The sequence below is a fragment of the Schistocerca piceifrons genome, chromosome 1 (assembly GCF_021461385.2).
Source record: "Schistocerca piceifrons isolate TAMUIC-IGC-003096 chromosome 1, iqSchPice1.1, whole genome shotgun sequence".
In the NCBI taxonomy this organism is placed as follows: Eukaryota; Metazoa; Arthropoda; class Insecta; order Orthoptera; family Acrididae; genus Schistocerca; species Schistocerca piceifrons.
In genome coordinates, this window is record NC_060138.1 from 622,274,156 (window position 1) to 622,299,031 (window position 24,876).

Sequence of the window (24,876 nt, forward strand, 5' to 3'; positions counted from 1 at the left end):
ATTTGAGAAGCAATTACATCATTATGACTAATACAAGAGGGCAAATTAAGAAAAACAAAGAAACTTATGGTGCAGTAATATACAGGGTGTACCAAAAAGAATCATGTGATTTGGCACATCTGTATTTCTAAAAGTAATAAAATATACCGTGACTTTTGTTTTTTGATGAATGGAAAACTCAAAAAAAGGTTGCAGCCTGCAAAAGTGTTACATGCTCATAAAATTATTTGTGGTTGAACACCCATCTGCTATCAGCATTTCTGGCCTCGGTGCATTTAGATCATTTGGGCTTTCTATTTCTGATGATGAAGTCAGGGTTGTATCAGACATAGTTCCTTTCCAGGAACTAAACTGTCTGCACTACATTTGCATCTCTGTTTCAGCCATATTTAAGGTGTGCTTCACACTTTCAGACACATATCACTCTTCAGCTTGATGCCATGCCTCATTTTTACATCAGGCCAACTTTGGTTACAGTATATGCTGATGTGAAGCAGGAGCCAGGTCATCTCCAGGTTGCTGGGGTTATCGAGCTGGTGAAGTCTAGTGCATGGGCCACACCCCATCTTCATCATAAAGCCCAATAGTTCCTTCAGATTGTGTAGATTTCAAGTCTGTAATCATTGTTTAATTGTAGGTGAAAACTTATCTTATCCACAGCCAGAAAACTATCTCACCAAACTTGTTGGAGGGGAATACTACTCAAAGATCGACTTCACCTATGGTTACCTCCAGCTACCCTTAGATGAGAAATCACAGAACATCACTGTCATTAATATACCTTTTGATTTGTACAAGTGTAAACAGCTCCCATTTGACATTGCCTTTGCCCCCCCCCCTCCCCCCCCCCCCCAATTTTCTACCGAGCGAGAGCGAGGTGGCGCAGTGGTTAGCACACTGGACTCGCATTCGGGAGGACGACGGTTCAATTCCGTCTCCGGCCATCCTGATTTAGGTTTTCCGTGATTTCCCTAAATCACTTCAGGCAAATACCGGGATGGTTCGTTTGAAAGGGCACGGCCGATTTCCTTCCTCATCCTTCCCTTCCCCGAGCTTGCGCTCCGTCTCTAATGACCTCGTTGTCGACGGGACGTTAAACACTAATCTCCTCCTCCTCCTCCTCCTCCCTCTCCCAATTTTCTAAAGGTTTCTTAAACAGCTGACACAGCATGTTCCTGTTTGCATGAATTACTTGGTTGATCTTATTATCATGGCACCCTCCCACTAAGCATTTACAAAAATCTCTGTATCCTTTTAACGACCCTACAGGACACAGACCTGCACTGACATTTAGAGAAGTGCCAGTTTTTTCGTCCAGAAGTGGAATATTTGGGGCACTGGCTCACTGAAGAGGGAATCAGACCATTTCGTGGAATGTCTCTGTGATATACTCCTTACCTTACCTGACAGACTTACCAGAATTCCAGGGGTTTTTGGGCACACCCCCCCCCCCCCCCCCCCCCAAGCCCACATTGACATTGCATAACCCCTCATTCGGTTGCATAAAATGGGTGTGTCCTACAACTGGAGCCTCACCTGGGACTGAACTTTTACCCAATTGAAAACCATGCTGAACTCCTTCCCATGCCTCTCACCAATCTCTCCTGGTTGTCCATTGTTTGAAGCATCTGTCAACATCTGCATATGGCATATGCGCAATCTTGGCGCACAGGCATGGGGTGGCTCCGAACAGCTTATAGCACACTCATCAAAGACATTGGCGCTGGCATGGTGGAACTACTCGCAGACCATAAAGGAGGCATTGGCGACAGTATTTGTCATTGAAAAGTGTCATGTCTATCTATTTTGGACACAGTTCTCCCCAATTACCGACCACCATCCATTGGTTGAATTATTCAGGCCGCACTACAGCCTCCCAGAGCAAACAGCCCAATGCCTCCAGAGCTGGGCATTGTCCCTGGATGCATACAGTTATACCATCCAGTGCAAACCCACGGCTCAGCAGTTCAATTCAGACATATTGTACATCTACATGCTGACCTGAATCCTGATTTCAATCAACAGGAGGTGCTCTGCTTCCACATTGATACTGAGCGGCAAGATATGTTGGACTTTTTCCCCATTGTGGCTATTCATGTATTTGCCGTCAGGTGCCAGTACCCTACCTTGCGGCAGGTCTTATGTGACCCATGGTTGGCCCAGTTACCTACCCCGCTGGTTGGTGAATGAGTTCAGCTCCTGAACACCATTTGCCTTAAAGATTTCTTCAAGGCGAATGACAAAAAACATTCTTGCAGCCCTCAAATGGTGAAGTGGAAGTTCAGACCTTAAAGCAGCACATGAAAAAAGTTGCTGAAATCTCTGCCATGAAGTCAGGTCTCACCCTGTTTCTGAGCACTTATCAAACCATGACAATTAATTATCATAGCTCCATTGAGCTCCTCCACATGCGGCAATTGCGAACCCTATTTCTCCACCTGATGCTGCCCCCTCCAGAGCCCCACCCCTGTCCCTCCATATTAAACACATGGTACAGCTGTGTGGGCCTGGTCCTATTGGAGTACTGAGGCTTGAACACTGGTGACAGTTGTGAATATGCATGGGCAATGGCTTACATTGGTCCAAACACAGAAGGGGCTCGAGTGCTGCCATAACGAACTCTGGCTTTGAGTGCAGATGCTGCATCTGCTGCCAGTTCCCTGCTGCCTTCCAGTCACAATGTGGCCCCATGGTCATTGCTTTTGGTGGCAATCTACAACTCCGCCCTATCGGACTTTCGATCCCTTCTGCATACATATGGATTGGTGGAACCCCTTGGTATGCCCTTTGCAGCAATGTTGTGTTGAATGCTGCCAGACACCCTCCCTTGGTACAGCTGGCGGTCAAAGGGACAGGATCTTCACTTGTGCCTCCATTCCACATTCCACTGCACTGCCCAGTACGTTTTCATCCATATGCACCTGTTTCAGGGGGAAGGTTCAGGTATTTGGCTCTGCAGAAGTTGAATGCCCGCTGCAGGTAACCTAGATGGCCATTATAGGAAACAGCATTGCACTGGAGTGTGAGTGTGCCACTCTTCTCACTACATTAGTATTGGCCAATAGTATTCTTGGTAGCCAATATAAATACAGCTGCCCAGTGGACAGTCAGTTAGTTCTGTACTCATGTGCAATATTGTCAGTTGCTATCATCACTGTACTGTGGGACTACTGGGTAACAACCTCCTTTGGCACTTGGTATTTGTCTCTGGTCACAATTGGGATTGTCTCTTTCTTTCCTCTTGGCCTGTTGACATCTATTTTGCCTTCAGTGTTTATGTAGGTTGTTTAGGTCTTGTGTGTGTGTGTGTGTGTGTGTGTGTGTGTGTGTGTGTGCTGTCAGTCAGCCTTGTTTAGCTCAGCTTCCACTTGGTGTCATGTTCTCTTCTGCAAGCTGTCCTTCCGCCTTGCTGTTTAAGTTGTTTCTTTCTTTGGTTCTGATGCGTGTGGTGATGTCCAGCTACTTGAGGATATAGCAATATGGTTGACTGATTACATTGTAGTGGTCCCCATAAGTGAAAGGAAGTGCTTAGTAAACTAGAACATGTGCTAGCTGTAATATGGACGTAAACAAAAAGAAAACTAAGGTAATTGTGTGCACTGGTGGCATATGCCAGGTGGCTACTTCCCACCACCCTGTTTCTTTTTAAAGGGAAAAAATAGTAGTAGCTGCTAACATCCAAAAATATAAACCTTGAGACCATAAACAGATTCATCAGATGCTGTATTTAGATCACAGCTTCATAAGAATGAAGCCCTGGTCTATGTGAAATGAGCTGCCACTGAAAACTTATTGAAGGTATGGTGGAAGGAAAGAAACTACTGAGGGAAGCCTGGATATGAGTGTATAATGCAAATTGTTGGCAATGTAGAGTACCAGTTTTACACTATTAGTTTACAAGTGACTGGATCTGTGAACAGTGTCAGACTATCCTTAGAATTGATGGTCAAAAAAACTAAAACAAATTGAATCAGTGCCTTATTTTGCAAGTGTTCGTGGTGATTTAGTTATCATTGAGTCAGAAACTTTCTCAGAATTTATGAATCTCATACAAAACAGTAATTCATATGTTTGCTTCATCTCATACTTTCATCCATGATTTCCAAGTGGCCCATTGTGAAATATCCATTGGTTTCATGATAATTTTAGTGAATGTCATATATTGTAGAAAGGAAATTGCCTTACTTGTCTTCTGTTTTCTGGAGGATGATATTTTCAATATTGTTCCATTCTTGAGGAATTACTGTCCCCTGCAGACACTCTGTAATTAATTTTGCAAACTGTCTAAACACTACATATTCACTGGTTTCACTGAAACATATACATGTATTGAAAATGACACATGAAATAGATAGGCTGAAATATAACAGCTATTGTGCCATTTAATCAGCTGGAACTGTGTAGCGTCATCCGAAAGCTAGCAACATTTTCAGACTTTCTTATGTGCCTCTCGAGAACTCGGCAACTAGATTATTTGCTTACATTTACCCATGAAATTATTTTTAATTTTCAGATGTATATGCATAAACTAAGTTTTGAAGAATTAGTGTGCTGAAAACAGGTGATTGATCTGTTGCTTGTTATTTCTTGTTGTGTTTAGCATTTATTACTTTTTTTCTTCATTTCTTGTGGCTTGAATGTCAGCTAATGTGCACACTACTAATCTGTATCAACCTCCAGCAACTGCAGTTTAGTCGCGCGGCTGCTACGGTCGCAGGTTCGAATCCTGCCTCGGGCATGGATGTGTGTGATGTCCTTAGGTTAGTTAGGTTTAAGTAGTTCTAAGTGCTAGGGGACTGATGACCACAGATGTTAAGTCCCATAGTGCTCAGAGCCATTTGAACCATTTTTTGCAGTTTAGTCTGTTGTTCATTACATTCATAATACAGGAATACATATGTACATATAGCATTCAAAGAGGGGTAGCATCATATTCCATCCATTTCAACAATGGAAATCCAAGTGGAGAATATATCAGTGCTACTAATTCACATGTAAACGTGAAAGCAGGCCCATGAGTGCACTATTTTTTTCTTTCTTTCTTTTTTTTTTTCCTTTCTTTTTTTTCTTTTTTGCGACTCTGTTAACTGACTGGATAGTTTCATGGAAATTAAAATAATGAAAAGTGTTCTTTAACCATCACAGGGGCTTCTTATTGCTACACTTAAGGTAGATAATAAGATGGTAGAAAGCAGAAAACTTTTTTGGGTCCATAATTACAATAAGTGTTTATAATGATGGAGGCCAGAATGCAGATATTTCCGAGCATAGCCTATAACAACAACAACAACAACTGCTGCTGCTACTGCTGCTACTGCTGCTGCTGCTGCTGCTACTACTACTACTACTACTACTACTACTACTACTACTACTTGAGCAACATAACTAAATTTTGAGTGGAGTTTCTTTGCAGGCAGCTTTAATGTCCTCCAAAAATGTGACCAATGGGTTTGGCTTACTGCAGGATGGCAGAATCAATCACAAGTAAACTCTGTGGGGTATCAAGTATGGGTGGGCTAGAACAGAAAATCAATTGTATCTCTTCTACCTGTCAACTGCACTAGAAACTTCTGATTGAGATAACCTGGAGGGAGAGTTTGCCTGCTTATTCTTGTTTCCATAGAGATGGTCAAAATGTGTAAAGCATTACCAGATAACGTATCTAGTAAGATTGTTTTAGAAAAGTGGGATCTAGCTAGTCCCCCATAGTTTCAATCCATACCAACAGTGATCACCATACACTGACAGCCTCTCACACTAATCTATTGTTTTCTTCAAGCCATTATGTGCAGTTCAGTCTTCAGCCTTCCATTAAGCTCATGTTGTACTTCTCTTGACCAGACCTCATCTCTCACAAATTGAAGATAATTTTGCACCCTGTTTTGAAAAGATGTTTATTATAATTTGAGAATATACTCTTTTCATTTACTTTTCTCAGAAGTGGAATCACTTCTAGCATTATGTTGTCTCTGTTCATGCTGAACATTCAAAACTTTCTAAAATGAATCTTTCACTGTGCAGCAGAATGTGTACTGGTATGAAACTTCCTGAGAGATTTAAGGTAGTTGCTGAATCAGGACTAGAACTTGGAACTTTGCCTTTTGGGAAAAGTGCCCTTTACCAACTAACCTATCCAGGCACGCCAGATTTGCATTGTTACGTAAACAATATCTTCACCTCCCCCAGAGTCCGTTGTAATTACACCACATGATGTTGATCAGTGACACAAATCATGCAAGCACCATACTACACGCAGGTGTTAAATTTCAATCCACCTTTTTCATTATGTAGCATATTAATACAAGTATATGTTTCATAGAAACAACTCTGAATACACTATGTGATCCAAAGTATCTGGACACCTTCAAAAATGTAGGTGCATTGTGCTGCCACCTACTGCCAGGTACTCCATATCAGCGACCTCAGTAGTCATTAGACATCATGAGAGAGCAGAATGGTTGCTCTGTGGAACTCACAGACTTCGAACATGGTCAGGTTTATCGAATGTCACTTGTGTCATACATCCATACGCGACATTTACACACTCCTAAACGTCCTTATGTCCACTGTTTCTGATGTGATAGTGAAGTGGAAGCGTGAAGGGACACATACGGCACAAAAGTGTACAGGCCGACCTCATCTGTTGCCTGACAGAGACCGCCGACAGTTGAAGAGGGTCATAATGTTCAATATGCACACATCTATCCAGACCATCACAGAGGAATTCCAAACTGCATCAGGATCCACTGAAAGTACTATGACACTTATGTGGGAGGCTGAAGAACTTGGATTTAATGGTTGCGGAGCTGCTCATAAACCACCGCATCACACCGGTAAATGCCAAATGACGCCTCACTTGGTGTAAGGAGCGTAAATATTGGACGATTGAACAGTGGAAAAACCTGGTGTGGAGTGATGAATCACGGTACACAATGTGGCAATCTGATGGAAGGGTGTAAATATGGCGAATGCCAGGTGAAAGTCATCTGCCAGTGTATGTAGTGCCAATAGTAAAATAAGGAGGTGGTAGTGTTATGGTGTGGTCATGTTTTTCATGGAGGGGGCTTGTACCCCTTGTTGTTTTGTGTGCCACTATCACAGCACAGGCCTACACTGATGTTTTAAGCACCTTATTGCTTCCCACTGTTGAAGAGCAAGTCTGGGATGGCAATTGCATCTTTCAACACGATCAACCACATGTTCATAATGCACGGTCTGTGGCAGAATAGTTAAATGACAATAACATCCTTGTAATGGACTGGCCTGCACTTAGTCTTGCCCTGAATCCTGTTGAACACCTTTGGAATGTTTTGGAAAGCCGACTTTGTGCCAGGCCTCATCGACAGACAACACCTCTCCTCAGTGCAGCATTCCATGAATAAAGGGCTGCCATTCCCCATGAAACCTTCCAGCATCTGACTGAACGTATGCCTGCAAGAGTCATCAAGGCTAAGGGTCGGCCAATACTGTATTGAATTCCAACATTACCGATGGAGGGCGCCATAAACTTGTAAGCCATTTTCAGCCAGGTGTGCGGATACTTTTGATCAAAGTAAGATGACGTCAAAGTAAGATGAAAAACGAGTAATATCCGATTGACTTGACTCATTTTGAAACTGTAGCATCATTTCTTGCAACTGAACTTTGTTTTAGGGCAAATTCAAAATGCTGAAGAGAAATTAAAAGACAGTTACTTGTAATTGGTTTATTAGTTTCTCTGATTTTGTTTTCAGCAGCTGACACTTAGTTTTCTCTGTGATCATGTACCTCTCGGTACGTGTATCTGTAGATGAAAGTAATGCACAGCTAAATAATTAACTTTTGCTGGTCCTGGTAATTATTTCAAAGAGCTAAATATGTCTTAACATGATTACATAGAACCATTTGTACACTCGTTAAATAATTGCCAAGAAAGTATTCATTTTCATTTGTCACAGAACTAGAAGTTGAACCTGAATTTTTCATGAGCACTTGACAAATCTTTAGGCCTTTGTCCCAACCTAGTTTCTGTAACCACTTGACCTGCCATGGAAGTAACATAACTGAGATTGAAACCTGGACTTCTGATTTTTAAGTTTTGCTACTGGCAGAAATTTTAAGGAGTGGTTTCAGATGCTTATTGGCATGGATTGTATATAAAGTTTTCAGTAATTGCTTTAACCAGACACTTGATCATTCAGATTCCGCAGCACAGGAGAGTGCATTTGGATGTCTGTGTGCTTGTGTGTATGAGTGTGTGTACTTCACTAGAAAAAGAGCAAGTTTGGGAAAGCTAGTGTGAATAATGTTTTTGTTGTGTGTTTCTATGCTCCACACATTCCAATATATAGGCGAGCAGTTGCCTTTCTCTCATTTTACGTGTTATTCCATCCAGGTATTTCAGTTATTGTTGTTAAATTTTTTTCTGAGTTTGCCTGATGCAATTCTACGTGTTGGGTAATGCATTGAGCAGCATTGTGTTGTTCATTAATTCCAATGTTGAACAGAAATGGACCAAGGACTGAAGCTTGTGACACACCAGTCCTTCTCTGTAGAGCATCTGTTTTTAAGTGAGACAAACTGACTCCTATTTCTTAAACAGGTCTTGATTATAGCTAAAGATGTGGTGTATATGTCATAAAATTTCAGTTTTGCAAGTAACTCATTAAAGGGTATATAGTCAAAGGCTTTACTGAAATCACAAAGTGCAGTTTGTGGTACAGTTGCCTTTGTTTTACTTACATTGAGGAAACAGGTACTGTCCTCTTCCTGTGCCTTTACCACGAATTGTATGTTGTTCTGTTTGTCATGAGATTCAAGAGTTACTTTTTGAATTCAGTCCAGTTACTAATGAGAATTCCTTATTATTTTTAATCTGTTACCACTATATTCTGTTTACAGTTATTAATATTTAATAAGTGCTTACAAGCTGAGGTTTAACATCTGTTGTCTTTCCTTAGTTTATTGCTCAGCCACTCAGATGTGCATTTTGTTTCATTGTGACTTCCCATTCAGGGTGCATCTCTGAATTGTCTCAAGAAATTTGAAATTCTCCAAGGAACACTCAGACACACAAGACACTAGATTGGCCAACATGAAAGTAGAGTCCTCGAGGTCATGGTCGCTGCCTGCTGCCAGCAGGGGCTGTGGACTGTGATTCGCCTGCCTCTCGGCTTTCTAGCCATGTAGGTACCACTAGCGGTGCAATAGGTCAGAGCAGCTGAAAGCTCATTGTTGCTGTGCTATATCAAGTGTTCACGTCTGATCTCAGTGCCTTACTGTCTTTAGAAAGGTGCTTCGATGTGTGTTCGGTGGTGAACAGCAATGCAGGAGCAACGCCCTCCTTGTAGTACTCCTCCAGACGGTGTGCGTAAAGGGTGGAAAGACATTCGTAAACAATCGAAACTTATCATATTGAATGTACTCAAGTCTTTTATTGATGTGACTGACAATGAAGAAGTGAGGAATAACTTAAATTTTGTGCAGATGCATGAACTTACTGCTAAAGCGTGTGGTGTCTCCAAGTTGACTGTAGACCTTATTAGCAAATCTGTATCATTGACAGAATCTCCAGACACGAATGAGTGTTTCGATTCTCCAAAAAAGGGATACAAACGTGAACAGAAATCAACCAAGTTTGACGATTTTAATAAAGAGCACGTGCGTAGAACTGTACTTGGATATTAAGACAGAGGAGAGTATCCAATGGCTAAAAAATACAGGCTGACCTCTGTGAAAAAATTAATTACTTGGGCCCAGGGACCGGACCTCTGTTCTTCATCTTCTCCGCTCCCTTGGTATCGGATTCAAGAAGTGTAATGATGGACGGGAATTCTTAATGGAACACAGCAGCAAGAGCAAAGTTTTTGCATACAATGCGCTTCTTGCGTGCTGGAGACACCAGGCTTGTAGTGTACTTGGATGAAACTTGGGTTTCACAGAACGACACCAATAAGTATATATGGCATGACTCCAAAGGAAACTGCGTTTGAAAGTGCCAGCTGGTAGAGGTGGCCGATTAATCATCGCGCACGCTGACTCATTAACCACAGGCTTCATACCAGAGGCCAAACTTGTTTTTCATGGTGGGAAAAGTTCTTGCCAATTCGATTACCTTTCAGAAATGAATGGAGAAGGCTTTAAGAATTGGTTTATTTGACTGTTTTCTGTGCTCGAAGAAGGGTCAATTATCATGATGGATAACATCAGCTACCACTCCATTCCGATAGAAAAGCTGCCACGTTCAGATTGGCACAAGTCAGATATTACGGAATGGTTAAAGAGGAAGAATGTTTAATTTTCAGTCGATCAAATGAAGGCTGAACTCCTGTGTAAGGAAGAAATCATAGGTACCAAAAAGACTTAGAATTAGATCAACTGGCAAACGAAATGGGACACACAGTGGTATGTCTACCATCGTATAACTGCCAGTATAATCCCATTGAATTGATATGGCCCCAAGTAAAGCGAGAAGTAGTGAAAAGAAATACTACTTTCAAACTTGCTGATGTCAAGAAGCTAACACACGAAGCTCTTGACAATGTTACTCAGCAGGACTTCGAGAGGTGCATAAAACACGCAGAAGCAACTGATTTCTTGAACCAGGGTTTAAGAGACACCACAGTGGAATCTGTGATGATACACCTGGCTGAAACAAGCGACAGTGAATCTGAAGAAAGGGGCCAGAAGATCCTTCAATTTAGGTAAGTGCCGACTATGTAAAAAGCTGACTTGATTTAAAAGTTTGTCTATTCATTTCAGTTGTAGAGGACATACAAAATAACTACATGTAGTTTTGCATAGCATATATTGGTGTTTTGAGTGATGGATGCTATGTCGAAGGATATGTATTAGCAGCCAGTAAAATATTTTCGGGAAGTAGGGAATATTCTCGGTCATATTAAAGTAAGCTGTCCAAACAAAACTTTTGGCAATAGCCTACGACGACTCGTGCACTGCTGCGCACGGAATATCATGGAAGTAATTTGCCTCTGTATGTGATATGACACAATAATGATGTCTGAAATGTTACCAAAAATAATTTTGTAGTTTTCTTAACGACTTTCTCGTGGGAAGTCCTACAGAATGAAAATTCATCAGTGACTACATTTTCCGCTACACAGTTGGCTCAGTTTCACACCTCTTGTAATATTTTATTTTTTATCTCAGAATACTTTTATGTTTCTGAAATACGAGGGCGGTTCAGAAAGTAACCTCCGATTGGTCACAGTGCGGGTTGTGGGGGGAGTAGCGACGCCATCTGTGCGTTCACGCACTCAACAGGTCAGTCGGCATCAAGCCGTGGTCGAGTGAACGTCGTACCTGCGCTAGTTTAGTTTTTGTGGCAGTTTGAAATGTGTGCTGCAATAGAAAACCCCGCCAAATGTGAAGTGCGTGCTGTCATAAGGTTTTTTACAGCCAAAGGATATTCTGCAGCAGCTATTCATCGTGAGCTTTGTGCCGTGTACGGACCAAGAGTTATGAGTGAAGGAGTTGTCCGTGAATGGGTACGTTTATTTAAAAGTGGACGAGAAAATGTTCATGATGAAGAGAGGAGTGGTAGACCATCATTGGTGACTGACGAACTCGTTCAGACAGTTGATGCAAAAGTTCGTGAAAATCGACGTTTCTCAATGTCGGAGTTGTCTACTGGTTTTCCACAGATTTCCAAGACTCTCTTGTATGAGATAGTGACAGCAAGATTGGGTTACCGTAAGGTCTGTGCACGATGGGTGCCCAAAATTCTTACCGACCACCACAAAACTCAAAGAATGGCCTCTGCATTAGACTTTCTGTCACGTTATGAGGACGAAGGAGAACCATTGTTAAACAGAATCGTGACCGGTGACGAAACCTGGATTAAGTACGTGAACCCTGAGACAAAAGAACAATCAAAGATGTGGGCACATTCAAATTCGCCTACCAAACCAAGAAAAGCCTCGCAAGATTTTTCTGCCAGAAAACTGATGGCAACGGTGTTTTGGGATGCCAAAGGGGTGTTGTTGGTTGAATTCATGGAACGTGGTACGACCATTAATCAAGACGTGTACTGTGAAACAATAAAAAAGTTACGACGGGCTATACAGAACAAACGCCGTGGTATGCTGACTTCCGGTATCGTTTTTTTGCACGATAACGCCCGTCCTCACTCTGCTCGCAGAACAACGGCCCTTCTTGAGTTCTTCAAGTGGGACGTTATCAACCATCCACCTTACAGCCCAGACCTGGCGCCAAGTGATTATCACCTCTTCATGCATTTGAAGAAATGGCTCGGGTCACAGCGGTTTGATGACGACGAAGAGCTCAAAGATGCGGTCACAGGCTGGCTCCAGGCACAAGCGGGTGATTTTTATGCAGAAGGAATTTCAAAGCTTGTGAAGAGATACGATAAGTGCCTCAATCGCTATGGAGACTATGTAGAAAAATAGTGCAAAGATATAGTTGTAAGATGTATATATTAAAATATTTTTATTTAACTTGGTGCATTTTTTTAAATCAACCGGAGGTTACTTTCTGAACGGCCCTCGTAAAAGATGCAGCATATGCTTCTGTGAACTTTTACTACCACAGGTTGAAGTAAAAAAATTATTTTCCTCCAGAATTTCTTATAATGTTAGTTTTCATTATTTTCCTAGCAGCTAGTGAGAATTTTCTTTTGGAAAGTACTCCATCATATTCTAGACTAAAAATAGAGTTGCCTTTTTGTGTGTGTGTGTGTGTGTGTGTGTGTGTGTGTGTGAACATTTGAACCTATCACTAAAAACTGGCAATGCTGTAAGATGGTGAGGTGACCTTGAAGCCCTATTTTCGTGCCGGCCATGTAGCAAATATAATTGCTTCATTTATATACCACAAATGTAAATCTCTTTCCTTCCTTGTCATTTTCTCAGAATGTAATTGTATAACAATATAATTCTTTAAGCAGTGAAAACATTTTTAGTTTCAACATGGGAGACATACTAATTTGTTACTCTGAGTGGGTAGTTGTACTAGACACAATGTTCACAAGTTTTCCTGTTCTGTGCAATGTCTTAATGTCATTTTCTTTTTTGTTATTCAACTAAATTATTTTTTCCATTCTTTTTTGTCAGGTAGAAGTGTTTACATCATGGGAGAACAGTATCCGTATACTTGGAACAAATGGCGCTACATCATACTTGGTAAAACTGTTCTCTCACCTAATAGCACATGGCTACTTCAGGCAAGTGCGTCGACTAGTTGACAGCCGAACACCACCGATGATGGGACCCAGTTCTAATCCACCCACACAGCTGGCAGCCTGCCTTTTTGAACTGATTGCACGGCCACTTAATGTTGTCACAAGAGTTCCAGATAACCGTTTCAGGTAGGAAACTTTGTCATCTTACATCTGAAACATTGTGCAAAAAATTATATTATATGAACTAAAAGGGAAATGTACTTTGGTTTTGAATAGTGGTAGTGAAAAATAAACAGAACTTTACATAGCTGAGTTTGTTGTGTTGTTGACTGCTGTATAGGTATTGGCACTGACCTTACAAATCTACTGTATCATATATGTTTATATGAAATCAGATGTGCATAACTGCTCAGTTAGTTCATTTTCTGCCCAGTGAAATGATAGTAAGTAAGACAAACAACCCTGTTGGAGGAACATTCGCATCTGAGCATTATACCAGAGATTGAAAACACCACTTCAGTTGTTAAGATCTTTTATTATAACACGATCGGTTCTGGGCTCTTATATGCCCATCTTCAGGTGTTGTAACTTGGTGCTGTGAGTACTCCATGCTCTGTGCTCGTAGGTAGCACACCGCACCTCGTACATGTCTACTACGGCGCTCAGGGCTCACAGCACCAAGTTACAACACCTGAAGATGGGCAGTTTTACTGCAGTTTGAAAATTTTGTCCATGTTTTGTGCATTTGATCTACAGAAGATAATCCCTTAGCTAAAAAGTGAGTGCACACAGGAATAGTTTAGTGTAGTAGTCTAAGGGTGACATCTTTGACTAGTAATCTTAACGCTCTGGGTCCCAGGTTCAAACCCAGCTGCTGCTTATATATTGAGTACAAAGAGAATAAGCATTTAGGGGATAATGATTTATGTCCAGACAGATGTAAGGTAATAAGTAACAGTGCACAAAAAATTGTATAATGGGAGTAGGATTACTTACACAGTGCAAGATAAGGAGAAAGTGAGTCACTGTGCATATTTCAGTTCTAGTCCGCAGCTCGTGGTCGTGCAGTAGCGTTCTCGCTTCCCACGCCCGGGTTCCTGGGTTCGATTCCCGGCGGGATCAGGGATTTTCTCTGCCTCGTGATGACTGGGTGTTATGTGGTGTCCTTAGGTTAGTTAGGTTTAAGTAGTTGTAAGTTCTAGGGGACTGATGACCATAGATGTTAAGTCCCATAGTGCTCAGAGCCATTTCAGTTCTAGAGTCAATCTCGTCAGAATAAGCAGCAAATCAATGGATTGCAGTATTCCGTCCCAGACGGGAAGCAACGAAGTTGAACAGAGTAAACAAAATAAGTGCTTTTTGGGTATAAATGCTCACCATTCTTACGCTACTTAATTAACACTTTGAAGAAATTATTACAAATTGAATATGTGTTGCTTATATTTCTCTCTTGCTTCCTGCTCATCGTACAAGTTCTAGTTCTTACACGATGACTGAAACACATTTTGTAGACATTTTCGTTGTTTATTATTGTCAGATCAACTATTCAGAATACCATTTCTACACATGATTGAAACAAATGTACAAACTTCTGAAGAAAGGGAATTTATTATGTTTACGGGATGAACAAAAAACAGACTGAGACATAGGTACACAATGCCCATATTTATGAGCTTGCATTGGCCATAAGAACTTTTGAGAAACAAAGTTTTTAATTACAATAATTTTATAATTAGGACATTAGTTTTTACAAAAGTTTACATTTTTAGAAAGTAGCAGATTAGAGTTATGAGAATATTGCATTGATTATACAAATCTTTTACAGTTTGACTATAGAATGGTCCGAATAAGGAATTTTCCATCATCAATAATTTTTCAAACAAAATATTTTGGAAAAGCAATTGTTGCCTCAAAAATGGCAAGGTTTTAGATGAGGTTATGTCAGTACTAGTATAAATAATTTTCATATGTGTACACATTTTATGCAATACATATGTTGTAGACAGTGTAAGTTCATCATATTTCTTTAAATAAAATATTTTTAATAAAAATAAGTGCTCTGTTACAATCAGGAGACTGATAACTAAATAATGTTTAATTTGAAAAATCTTTAATTGAAGTCTGACATTTTCTGGAACATACTGATTATGTTAGCTTCAGGTGGATAGTTATAATACCCAGTTCTACAAATGTCAATTCTTATTATATGAGTAGATAAAAATGATACTGATTACAAAATCCAGTGTTAAAGTGAACATTTCTCATATGATGTCTCCTTAAATAGTGGTGTTCCCTGTACAAAAATTCAGGTTTGTATCATTAAAGAACTAATTACCAGGTTATTGGTACTCAAAGGACCATGAAGCAAAATGACCATATTGACTAATTATTAATCACATTTTAAAACTATATATAACCTGCAAAATAATCCTGTCAACATTATGAGTGATGGAAAGATTTAAAAATAACTTCACAGCAATCAAAGATTTTTCTTCAAAACTATGTTACTAACAGAAATATATTCACTAAAGTGTGATCTCTTTGTTTAAATTATAGCAGTAAAATCTTTTGACATTTCTGCAGTAACAATCACCCCCATCTAATTTTACTTATAAATCAGTTTAAATGATTAATGGAAAATCTCATATAAAGATGTGAAACAAATACTAACAAAGAGATAGAGGGGCTGGCCAGTACTTACCTCAGCTCAGTACAGCCTGTATCTATCGGCTGTTGTAAATCAGTTTCTAACATAGTTCCTGTTACAATGCCCCTCCCCCTTCCGCATTTCCTTTTATACATGTTTCTATTTTGTTAATTGAATATGTCAGACATTTGTTTCTGCTGTTCACTATGGTGTTACTTATTCATTGTCAGCAACATTACTTTACTAAATATTTTTCACAGTTAACTGTTATTGCTTTATCATTCTGTCAACATGTTATCATTGCAAAGTTATTATATTTTGGAGTCCCAAATGATGATGGTAGAGTTTAGGCTTGTTCTGCACACCTACGTGGTGCATTCACCAACAGCCAATGAGTGGTTAGTAGTGTTCTGGGTGCTCTGCTGTGAATGTTGTATGCGATGCAAGCATTAAATGTGATCGTAGTGAGTTATTTAATGAATTTTTATTTCATTTGTTGCAAGCTGATAGGGCTAATGGTGGTGGCAAGTGACAAATTTTATACATGCAAGCGAGACACATAATTTGCAGGATATACGCTTACTTCAAGCATAAAGCCTCTCTGTGGGCATACCCCAACTGTTGCTTGTAACTAACAACAATGCAGTCTCCATCCTTGTTCCGACCTGCACAAACTGCCATCCTTCATGGATCAGACTATAGCTGTAATCCGTATTTGTATTAGAATCATAAGACCCACTGTCAGCACAACGTTAAATTATCTGACTCTTTGTTGCAAATACGTACCACAAGACACAGTGAAAATGAACTTCCACAATTCAGTACTAAAATTTCTTAACACCATCATCATTATCAGTAGCATCATCAGTGTCCTCATAACAGCTTAATACATCACACATCACCTCAACCTTCACTGTATCGTCATAATTTGCAAAGAACCTCAGCTCATCATCATAATCTACATAAACATCTACGTCTGAATGGACACTCTGCAAATCACACTTAAGTGCCTGGTGGAGAGTTCATCGAATCACTTTCACAATAATTTTCTATTATTCCATTCTTGAACAGTGCATGGAAAAAACAAACATCTATATATTTCTGTGTGTAGTCTCATTTCTCTTACTGTGATGATCGTTTCTCCCTGTGTAGGTCGGCATCAACAAAATATTTTCGCATTTGGAGGAGAAAGTTGATGATAAAAGTTTTGTGGGATGGTCCCACCGCTACGAGAAACACCTTTGTTTCAGTGATGTCCACCCCAAATCCTGTATCATGTCACTGACACACTCTCCCCTGTTTCTCAATAATATAAAATGTTCTGCCCTTCTTTGAACTTTCTCAATGTACTCTGTTAATCCTATCTGGTAAGGATCCTGCACTGTGCAGCAGTACTGCAAAAGATGGACAGGCATAGTGTAAGCAGTCTCTTTAGTAGGTCTCCTAAGTGTATTGCCAATAAAACACAGTCTTAGGTTTACCTTCCCCACAACATATTCTGTATCTTATTTCCAATTTAAGTTGTCCATAATTGTAATTCCTAGGTATGTACTTCAGTTTATGGCCTTTAGATTTGATTGATTTTATCGTGTAGCCGAAGTTTAATGGATTCCTTTGAATCATGAATCCAGTCACGTAACTGAGATGATACTCCATAAGCATGCAATTTGATTACAAGCCATTTTTGAGGTCCAGTGTCAAAAGCTTTCTGGAAATCTAGAAACACAGAATCAATTTGAAATCACTTCTCAGTACCAATCAACTTCACATGAGTGAAGAGCTAGCTGTATTTCACAAGAATGATGTTTCCTACATCCGTGTTGAATGTGTGTCAATAGATCATTCTCTTCGACATAAGTCATAATGTTCCAACAGAATATATGTTCCAAAATCCTGTTCCATATCAACATTAATTATACGGGCCTTAATTTAGTGGATTACTCCTAGTACCTCTCTGGCATATTGGTGCGATCCATTCAACTTTCCAGTCTTTAAACATGGATCGTTCGTTAAGCGAGCAGTTGTATATTATTGTTAAGTATGGGGCTATTGCATCAGCATAATTTGAACGGAACCTAATTAGTATACAGTCTTGACTGGAAGACATACTTTTATTAAGTGATTTAAATTGCTTCATTACACCGAGGAATCTAATTCTGAGTTACTCATGTTGGCAGATGTCCTTGATTTGAATTCTGTAATATTTACTCCATCTTCTTTGATGAAGGAATTTTGGAAGGCTGTGTTTAGTAAGTCTACTTTAGCAGCATTGTTATCAATTGTATTCCCATTGCTATCATGCAGAGAAGGCACTGATTGTGTCTTGCTACAAGGATACTTTACATACGACCAGACTCTCTTTGGATTTTCTGCCAGGTTTCAAGAAACAGTTTTGTTGTGGGAACCTTTATAAACATCTGATGTTGAAGCCTGCACTAAACTTCAAGCTTCTGTAAAATATCGCTAATCTCTGGTGTGCTGTGGGGGATCATATCCGTCACATGTTATTTATTATTTATTTGGTTGTAAATCTCTCTGTTGCTATCAATACTATTTCTTCGAATTCAAGCCACATCTGGTCTACACTTACATTGTTTGTTTGGGAGGAGCTGAGATTGTCTCCCTTGGAGATGTCAAGCAAATTTTTATCTTCTGTTTCGAATAGATATATCTTTCGTTTATTTTTGGAGGATTTGGGAGTTACGTTATTCAGTCTTGCTATAACAACGCTGTGTTCACTAACTCTGCATCCATTTTATGCTCGTTATTAGCACAGGATTATTCGTTGCTGAGAGGTCAAGTTTCTTCACAGCCATTACTATTTGAGTGGGCTCATGAACTAATTGATCGAAATAGTTTTCAGGGTGTGCATTTAGCATAATTTCTGATGGTGTTTTATTTGTCCCTCTGGATTTAAACACGTATTTTGCCTACATATTCAGTCAAAACATCATTAGGTGACATTAAAAGGAAGGGTGATAACCTTGAGCGCAACGGGAATTCCACTGTTAAATGCAGAGGAGACAGCAGATAGGTGGAAAGAGTACATTGAAAGCCTCTGTGAGGAGGAAAATCTGTCTGATGTGATAGAAGAAGAAACAGGAGTTGATTTAGAAGAGTAGGGGATCCAGTATTAAAATCAGAATTTAGAAGAGTTTTTGAGGACTCAAGATCAAATAAGGCAGAAGGTATAGAATTTCTAAAATCATTGGGGGAAGTGACAAAAAGCGATTATTCATGTTGGTATGTAGAATGTATGAGTCTGGCGACATACCATCTGACTTTCGGAAAAGCATCATGCACACAATTCTGAAGACTGCAAGAGCTGACAAGTGCAAGAATTATCACACAATCAGCTTAACAGCTCATGCATCCAAGTTGCTTACTAGAATAATATACAGAAGAATGGAAAAGAAAGTTGAGGATGCGCTAGATGATGATCAGTTTGGCTTTAGGAAAGGTAAAGGCACGAGAGAGGCAATTCTGACGTTGTGGTTAATAATGGAAGCAAGACTAAGAAAAATAAAGACACGTTCATAGGATTTGTTGACCTGGAAAAAGTGTTCGACAATGTAAAATGTTGCAAATGTTCGAAATTCTGAAAAAAGTAGCGGTAAGCTATAAGGAGAGATGGGTCTTATACAATATGTACAACAGCCAAGAGGGAATAATAACAGTGGATGACCAAGAACGAAGTGCGCGTATTAAAAAGGACATAAGTCAAGGATGTATCCTTTCACCCCTCCTGTTCAATCTGTACATTGAGGCAGCAATGATGGAAATAAAAGAAAGGTTCAGGAGTGGAATTAAAATCCAAGGTGAAAGGATATCAGTGATACGATTCGCTGATGACATTGCTATCCTGAGTGAAAGTGAAGAACAATTACTTGATGTGCTGAACAGAATGAACAGCCTGATGAGTACACAGTATGGATTGAGAGTAATTCGAAGAAAGGCAAAGGTAATGAGAAGTAGTAGAAATGAGAACAGCAAGAAACTTAACATCAGGATTGATGGTCACGAAATAGATGAAGTTAAGGCATTCTGCTACCTAGGCAATAAAAAACCAATAACGGACGGAGTAAGGAGGGCATCAAAAGCAGACTAGCAATGGCAAAAATGGCATTCCTGGCCAAGAGAAGTCTACTAATATCAAATATCGGCCTTAATTTGAGGAAGAAATTTCTGAGGATGTATGTCTGGAGCACAGCATTATATGGTAGTGAAACATGGACCGTGGGAAAACTGGAACAGAAGAGAATCGAAGCATTTGAGATGTGGTGCTATAGACGAATGTTGAAAATTAGGTGGACTGATAAGGTAAGGAATGAGGTGGTTCTGTGCAGAATCGTAGAGGAAAGGAATGTATGGAAAACACTGATAAGGAGAAGGGACAGGATGATAGGACATCTGTTAAGACATGAGGCAATGACTTCCAAGGTACTAGCAGGAGCTGTAGAAGGCGAGGAAGACAGAGATTGGAATACATCCAGCAAATAATAGAGGATGGAGGTTGCAAGTGCTACTCTGAGATGAAGAGGTTAGCACAGGAGAGGAATTCGTGGCAGGCTGCATCAAACCAGTCAGGAGACTGATGACAAAAAAAAAAGAGGGTTAATTGAAGTACCACCAACTATAATTCATGAGTTGGGTATGTGTTTGAAATGAGACTGAAGTTTCTTTGAAACTTTCAGCAGTTGTATCATCTGAGTTGGGAGATCGGTAAAAGGAACCAATTATTTCCTTCCGGTTGCCAAGAATGATCTCTACCCATACTAATTCACAGGAACTATGTAATTCAATTTCACTACTAGGTAAACTACTACTAACAGAATCAAACATGCCACTCCCAACTGCATTTGGTCTGTCTTTTCTGAACACCATTAATTCCTTCACAAAAATTTCAGTGGCCTTATCTCCAGCTTAAGCCAGCTTTCAGCTGCCTATAACAATTTGCGTTTCAGTGCTTTCTGTTAGCACTTGGAGTTGTGGTGCCTTCCCAACACATACAACAATTTGTAACTGTAATACTGATGGTAGAGAGAACTTCTTCTGATCCAAAGCAACACACATAATTGGTACCAACATGAGCCACCACCTGCAAGTGGCTGCATCCTGTGCTCTTGAAGGCATCCGAAAGGAACCGTTCCACATCTGGAATGACTCTATCTGGTATTCACACAGAGTGCACGCTGGCTTTCTTTCCCTCCACAGGCTTTCTTCCCCTCCTTGGCAGCCATGTCCCTAAGGGGCCCCATAATGCTCCCAACATAGGAGCTCCCAACTACCAATAATCCCACTCCCCGTGACTGCCCAGATCTTGCAGGCTGAGGGGTTTCCTCTTAAACAGACAAGTGACTGCATCCAGCTGAGGGACAGCACTTGGAACCTATTTATCAGACTATCTGGGGAGGTCTTACATTTGGCCCCCTTGGAAAGTTGTTCATAACCTTCAAGCCCCAGGATGCCCTCTCACTTGACCATGAGTGGAGGGTCAGCCTCAGTGCTAGCGTTAAGGGGTGCAGACTGATCAGTGGACTCAAGGGTCATGCTGGATGTCCATTTGATCCTCATGCCCATCCCATCGACTGCGTCTCAGGCTGTGTAACTGAAGTCAACATAGCTGGAACTGAGAGTAAACAGGCTGTGTAACTGAACCCATCACAGTGAGAGCTGAGAGTGAAGTTTGGCCAACTTGGTTCTCATCTGCATGCAGCAGTCACAGTTCCTGTCGGTACTAAAGACTATGGAAAATTACGCTACACAGACAAAGAAAGGACTATCGACATGCGCTGCGGACCTCTACTGTAGACACTAACAAAAACACAAAAAGGTTGTCTGATAAATTAGTTTAACATGCAGAGTTTCAAAACCTGAACTACCAAAGCACACTGATCAGACTAAATAATTCACATACAATTAAGAACTTATAATGTGTCACAAAATCGGTTTATTTTCTAACACAAACAAAAATGCAAGATGTGTCTATTAAATATTAAATTAACATGACAAAGTTCAAAAACTAAAATACAAAACCACACAGGTGAAACTATATAATTTGCTCCAGTTTAGGAATTCGTAAAATGTCACAAAATTGATTAGTTTCCTGTTGCTGCTCTGTCTTGGTGAGCGGCTATGGCCTGACTGACATGAAGAAAACCCCCAAATTTCATCACAATCCTCAACAAGTCAACAAAAAATTAAAAAAAAAAAAAAAAGAATTCTGCATACAGCATATTCATATTTGCTTCATCACCATTTATTATGTATTCACAGCTATCATCTCCTTAACCAGTTTACTATCAACATTTCTTCAATTTGATCTCGACAAGTACTTACACAACACGCAGCTATCATAATTTCGGTAGTTATGTAGTGTGATAAACAATCTCTATTTTAGTGCTACTGGAATAATAAATAAAATTTGATGAATTCCAGTACAACATGTTCGTGCCAACATGTATCATCTGTGCCTCGCGTTAAGATGTTCCCGTTGGGTAGTATGTATAGCTTGTGGCTTATGCTCAACTCCTCTAATTATGGTATCAGCAACACACTAACGAATGATGTAATATCAGCCAGGCCCAACAAACAGCAGTGAAAGCAATTTTGTGTGACCCTTCAACAAGAGAACTTTCTGAACAAATGAGATATCACATAATTCATGATTAATTTAGAATAAAATTATCTTATGTGAACCCTCATTGTTTAAAATAATGGACTTTCAAAATAGAATATCATTATATCAAAATAGAAGCTTATGGTGTTTTAATCAACTGGTGAGAAACAGAAAAAGCAGTGCCAACAGATGCAAGAAAGTACGATTACATGCACCACCACACTGGGAGAAATAGAATTCCCATTGCTGTGTTGTGAAAGTGCAAAAAGATCTCGATTCACCACAAAAATTTCAATAATGTGTGTGCATTTCCATAATAATTGTATCCAGTTGCTGACTAAACTAATATAATAGTGCAGTAGAAGGAACAACAGGTCTGACTGTGCCTGTTTTTCTATAACAATCATATCCAGTTGCTGATGAAAATAATATAATATTACAAAAACAACAGGTCTGACTTTCTGCATTACATTAAATAATTTAGCACAAAACAAGTTCTTTCAAATAAAGCTTGATAATTTCCCAAATATAGGCAGAATTAATGAACATATATTTCAGTGCATCCAGACAAAACAGAAACACGAAGCATATAAAATGTTATTTCATTCAGAAATATTTTCTATCAGAAACAATAAGAAGTAGAAAAAAATAAATAAAATAAACAAAATTGCTTCTTGGACATTTCTGCGTAACAGAAAGAGGATAGAATGACAGAAAAAGATAACATGATAAACAGAAAAATTGAGGAAATGATGTAGCACAGAAGGAAGAAAACAGAAAAAACAGTGCTGTGTTTGCCAGACATACATGAAGAGGGTTCATGACCCTCCTGAGGGCACAGACTTTCACTTAAATCACCATTGTTTTCTAAATCACCTGTTTCTTTTGAGTTATTCTGTCTGTTTCTTGACACATCCTTGCACAAAATTGTAACAAAAGATAACATTGACATAAAAATTAAGTTTTTTACAGATTTTGTTGTAATTTTACCTGTAAATATATCACTTACAACTTTAGTTTCACACAGTTTTCTCCACACTGAAGTTTCCAACATTATCAGATACTTACCAAAACAATGATTTTCAATATCATCCAAGTTAGTTACAAGCATGTTATTATGGGTTTGAGTCAACATCTTGAAATTTTCACCATCTTCATTACAGATACTTTACAGACAAATCTGCCAATTCTTCATATTTGATATTTATTTGCATAGTACTCTTTCTTTGTCACTGTTTGTGATGTTTCCTTAACATTTTGTTGCTTTGAATGACATTTAAATCCAAACTTTTTTCAACATTGCATTTGATATCAGTATTCTCAACTTTATTTTTAATACTGCCATGAAATACTGTGCCTTTACAGCAAGAAAATTAATAACCTTCTCGTTCGTGTCTCTCCCTTGTACAGAAACATCCTCAATTCCAGTAAAAATGTTGTCTTTCCTAAAAGATTTTCTACATTTATCGTGTTTAGATATTAATCCCCCCAGTTTAGTTCCTAAATTATTGAATCCAGTCTTGACCCAAGTTTTAAACACTGAAACCTTTTCTGAAGTAACATTCAGTTTTTGAAAGCCTATTTGTATTCTATTCTAATTTTTGTCAGTAGTTGTTTACTGTTTGAATGCATTATTGATTTTATTTCAGACTCCTTTGTAACTCTAATTTTAGCTGTTCGCTGTGTCCTGCTGTGAACTTCAAAAATTCCTGATTTAGTTGAACTGAAAACATTTTTGCAATTTCTGTCAAATCTAGAGTCTTACTTTCTTCCCCTACATTATTAACAGTCTTGTCCAACTATGGTGTTTCCCTTGCTATTTCACTGGCCTTTTACCTTTCCCCCAGTGATAGTCATTTTAAAAGAGTTCACTGATAGTTATAACAAAAATCCAAAAATAAAATACAATTTTTCTCAACAGTCCACAGTATTCTTACTTTAGTGTGCCACTTTTTTCATTTGAGTATGTATTTTGTCACCACCTTTTATTTGTTTCAGTTTTTGTATGTAGTTCTATTTACAGCATTGCAAAATACAAAATGCAGTAGTGTTTCAGTATACTTTCTCAGATACCAGACGAGAAATTCCAATTGTAATGTTCCTTTTTGTCAGTAGGCAGCAATGTTAGACATCAAAGTAAGTGTGTTTTAAGCATAAGTGTTCTCCATTTTACACTACTTAATTAACGTTGGGAAGAAATGATTACAACAAAAATATGTTTTGCTTATCTTTCTTGTGTGCTTCCTCCTTGTTGTCTGAGGTCGGGTTTGTTCATAATGATACATTTCTTTGCCATTTTTGTGATTTATTATCATCAGATCAGTTGTTCATAATACCATTTGTATACATATGTGAAATAAAGTGCAAACATTTTCAGATGAAAGAGAAGTGAATAAATAGTATGTTTAAATCACAAAAACAGAACACAGAATGAGACTGAGTTGTAGTTGGCACACGACGCCCATATCTATA

At 39.2% G+C, this 24,876-nt stretch overlaps 1 protein-coding gene across 5 annotated transcripts in view; it reads left to right on the plus strand.

Moving 5' to 3' along the window:
• LOC124804441 (ubiquitin-protein ligase E3C) overlaps nt 1–24,876 on the plus strand; it is a 226,378-nt gene that overhangs the window by 38,145 nt on the left and 163,357 nt on the right. For all 5 annotated transcript variants that reach the window (XM_047264752.1, XM_047264754.1, XM_047264755.1 and 2 more), the window contains exon 5: nt 13,071–13,324. In XM_047264752.1, the coding sequence (XP_047120708.1) occupies nt 13,071–13,324 (254 nt within the window). The remainder of the gene's footprint in view (nt 1–13,070; nt 13,325–24,876) is intronic.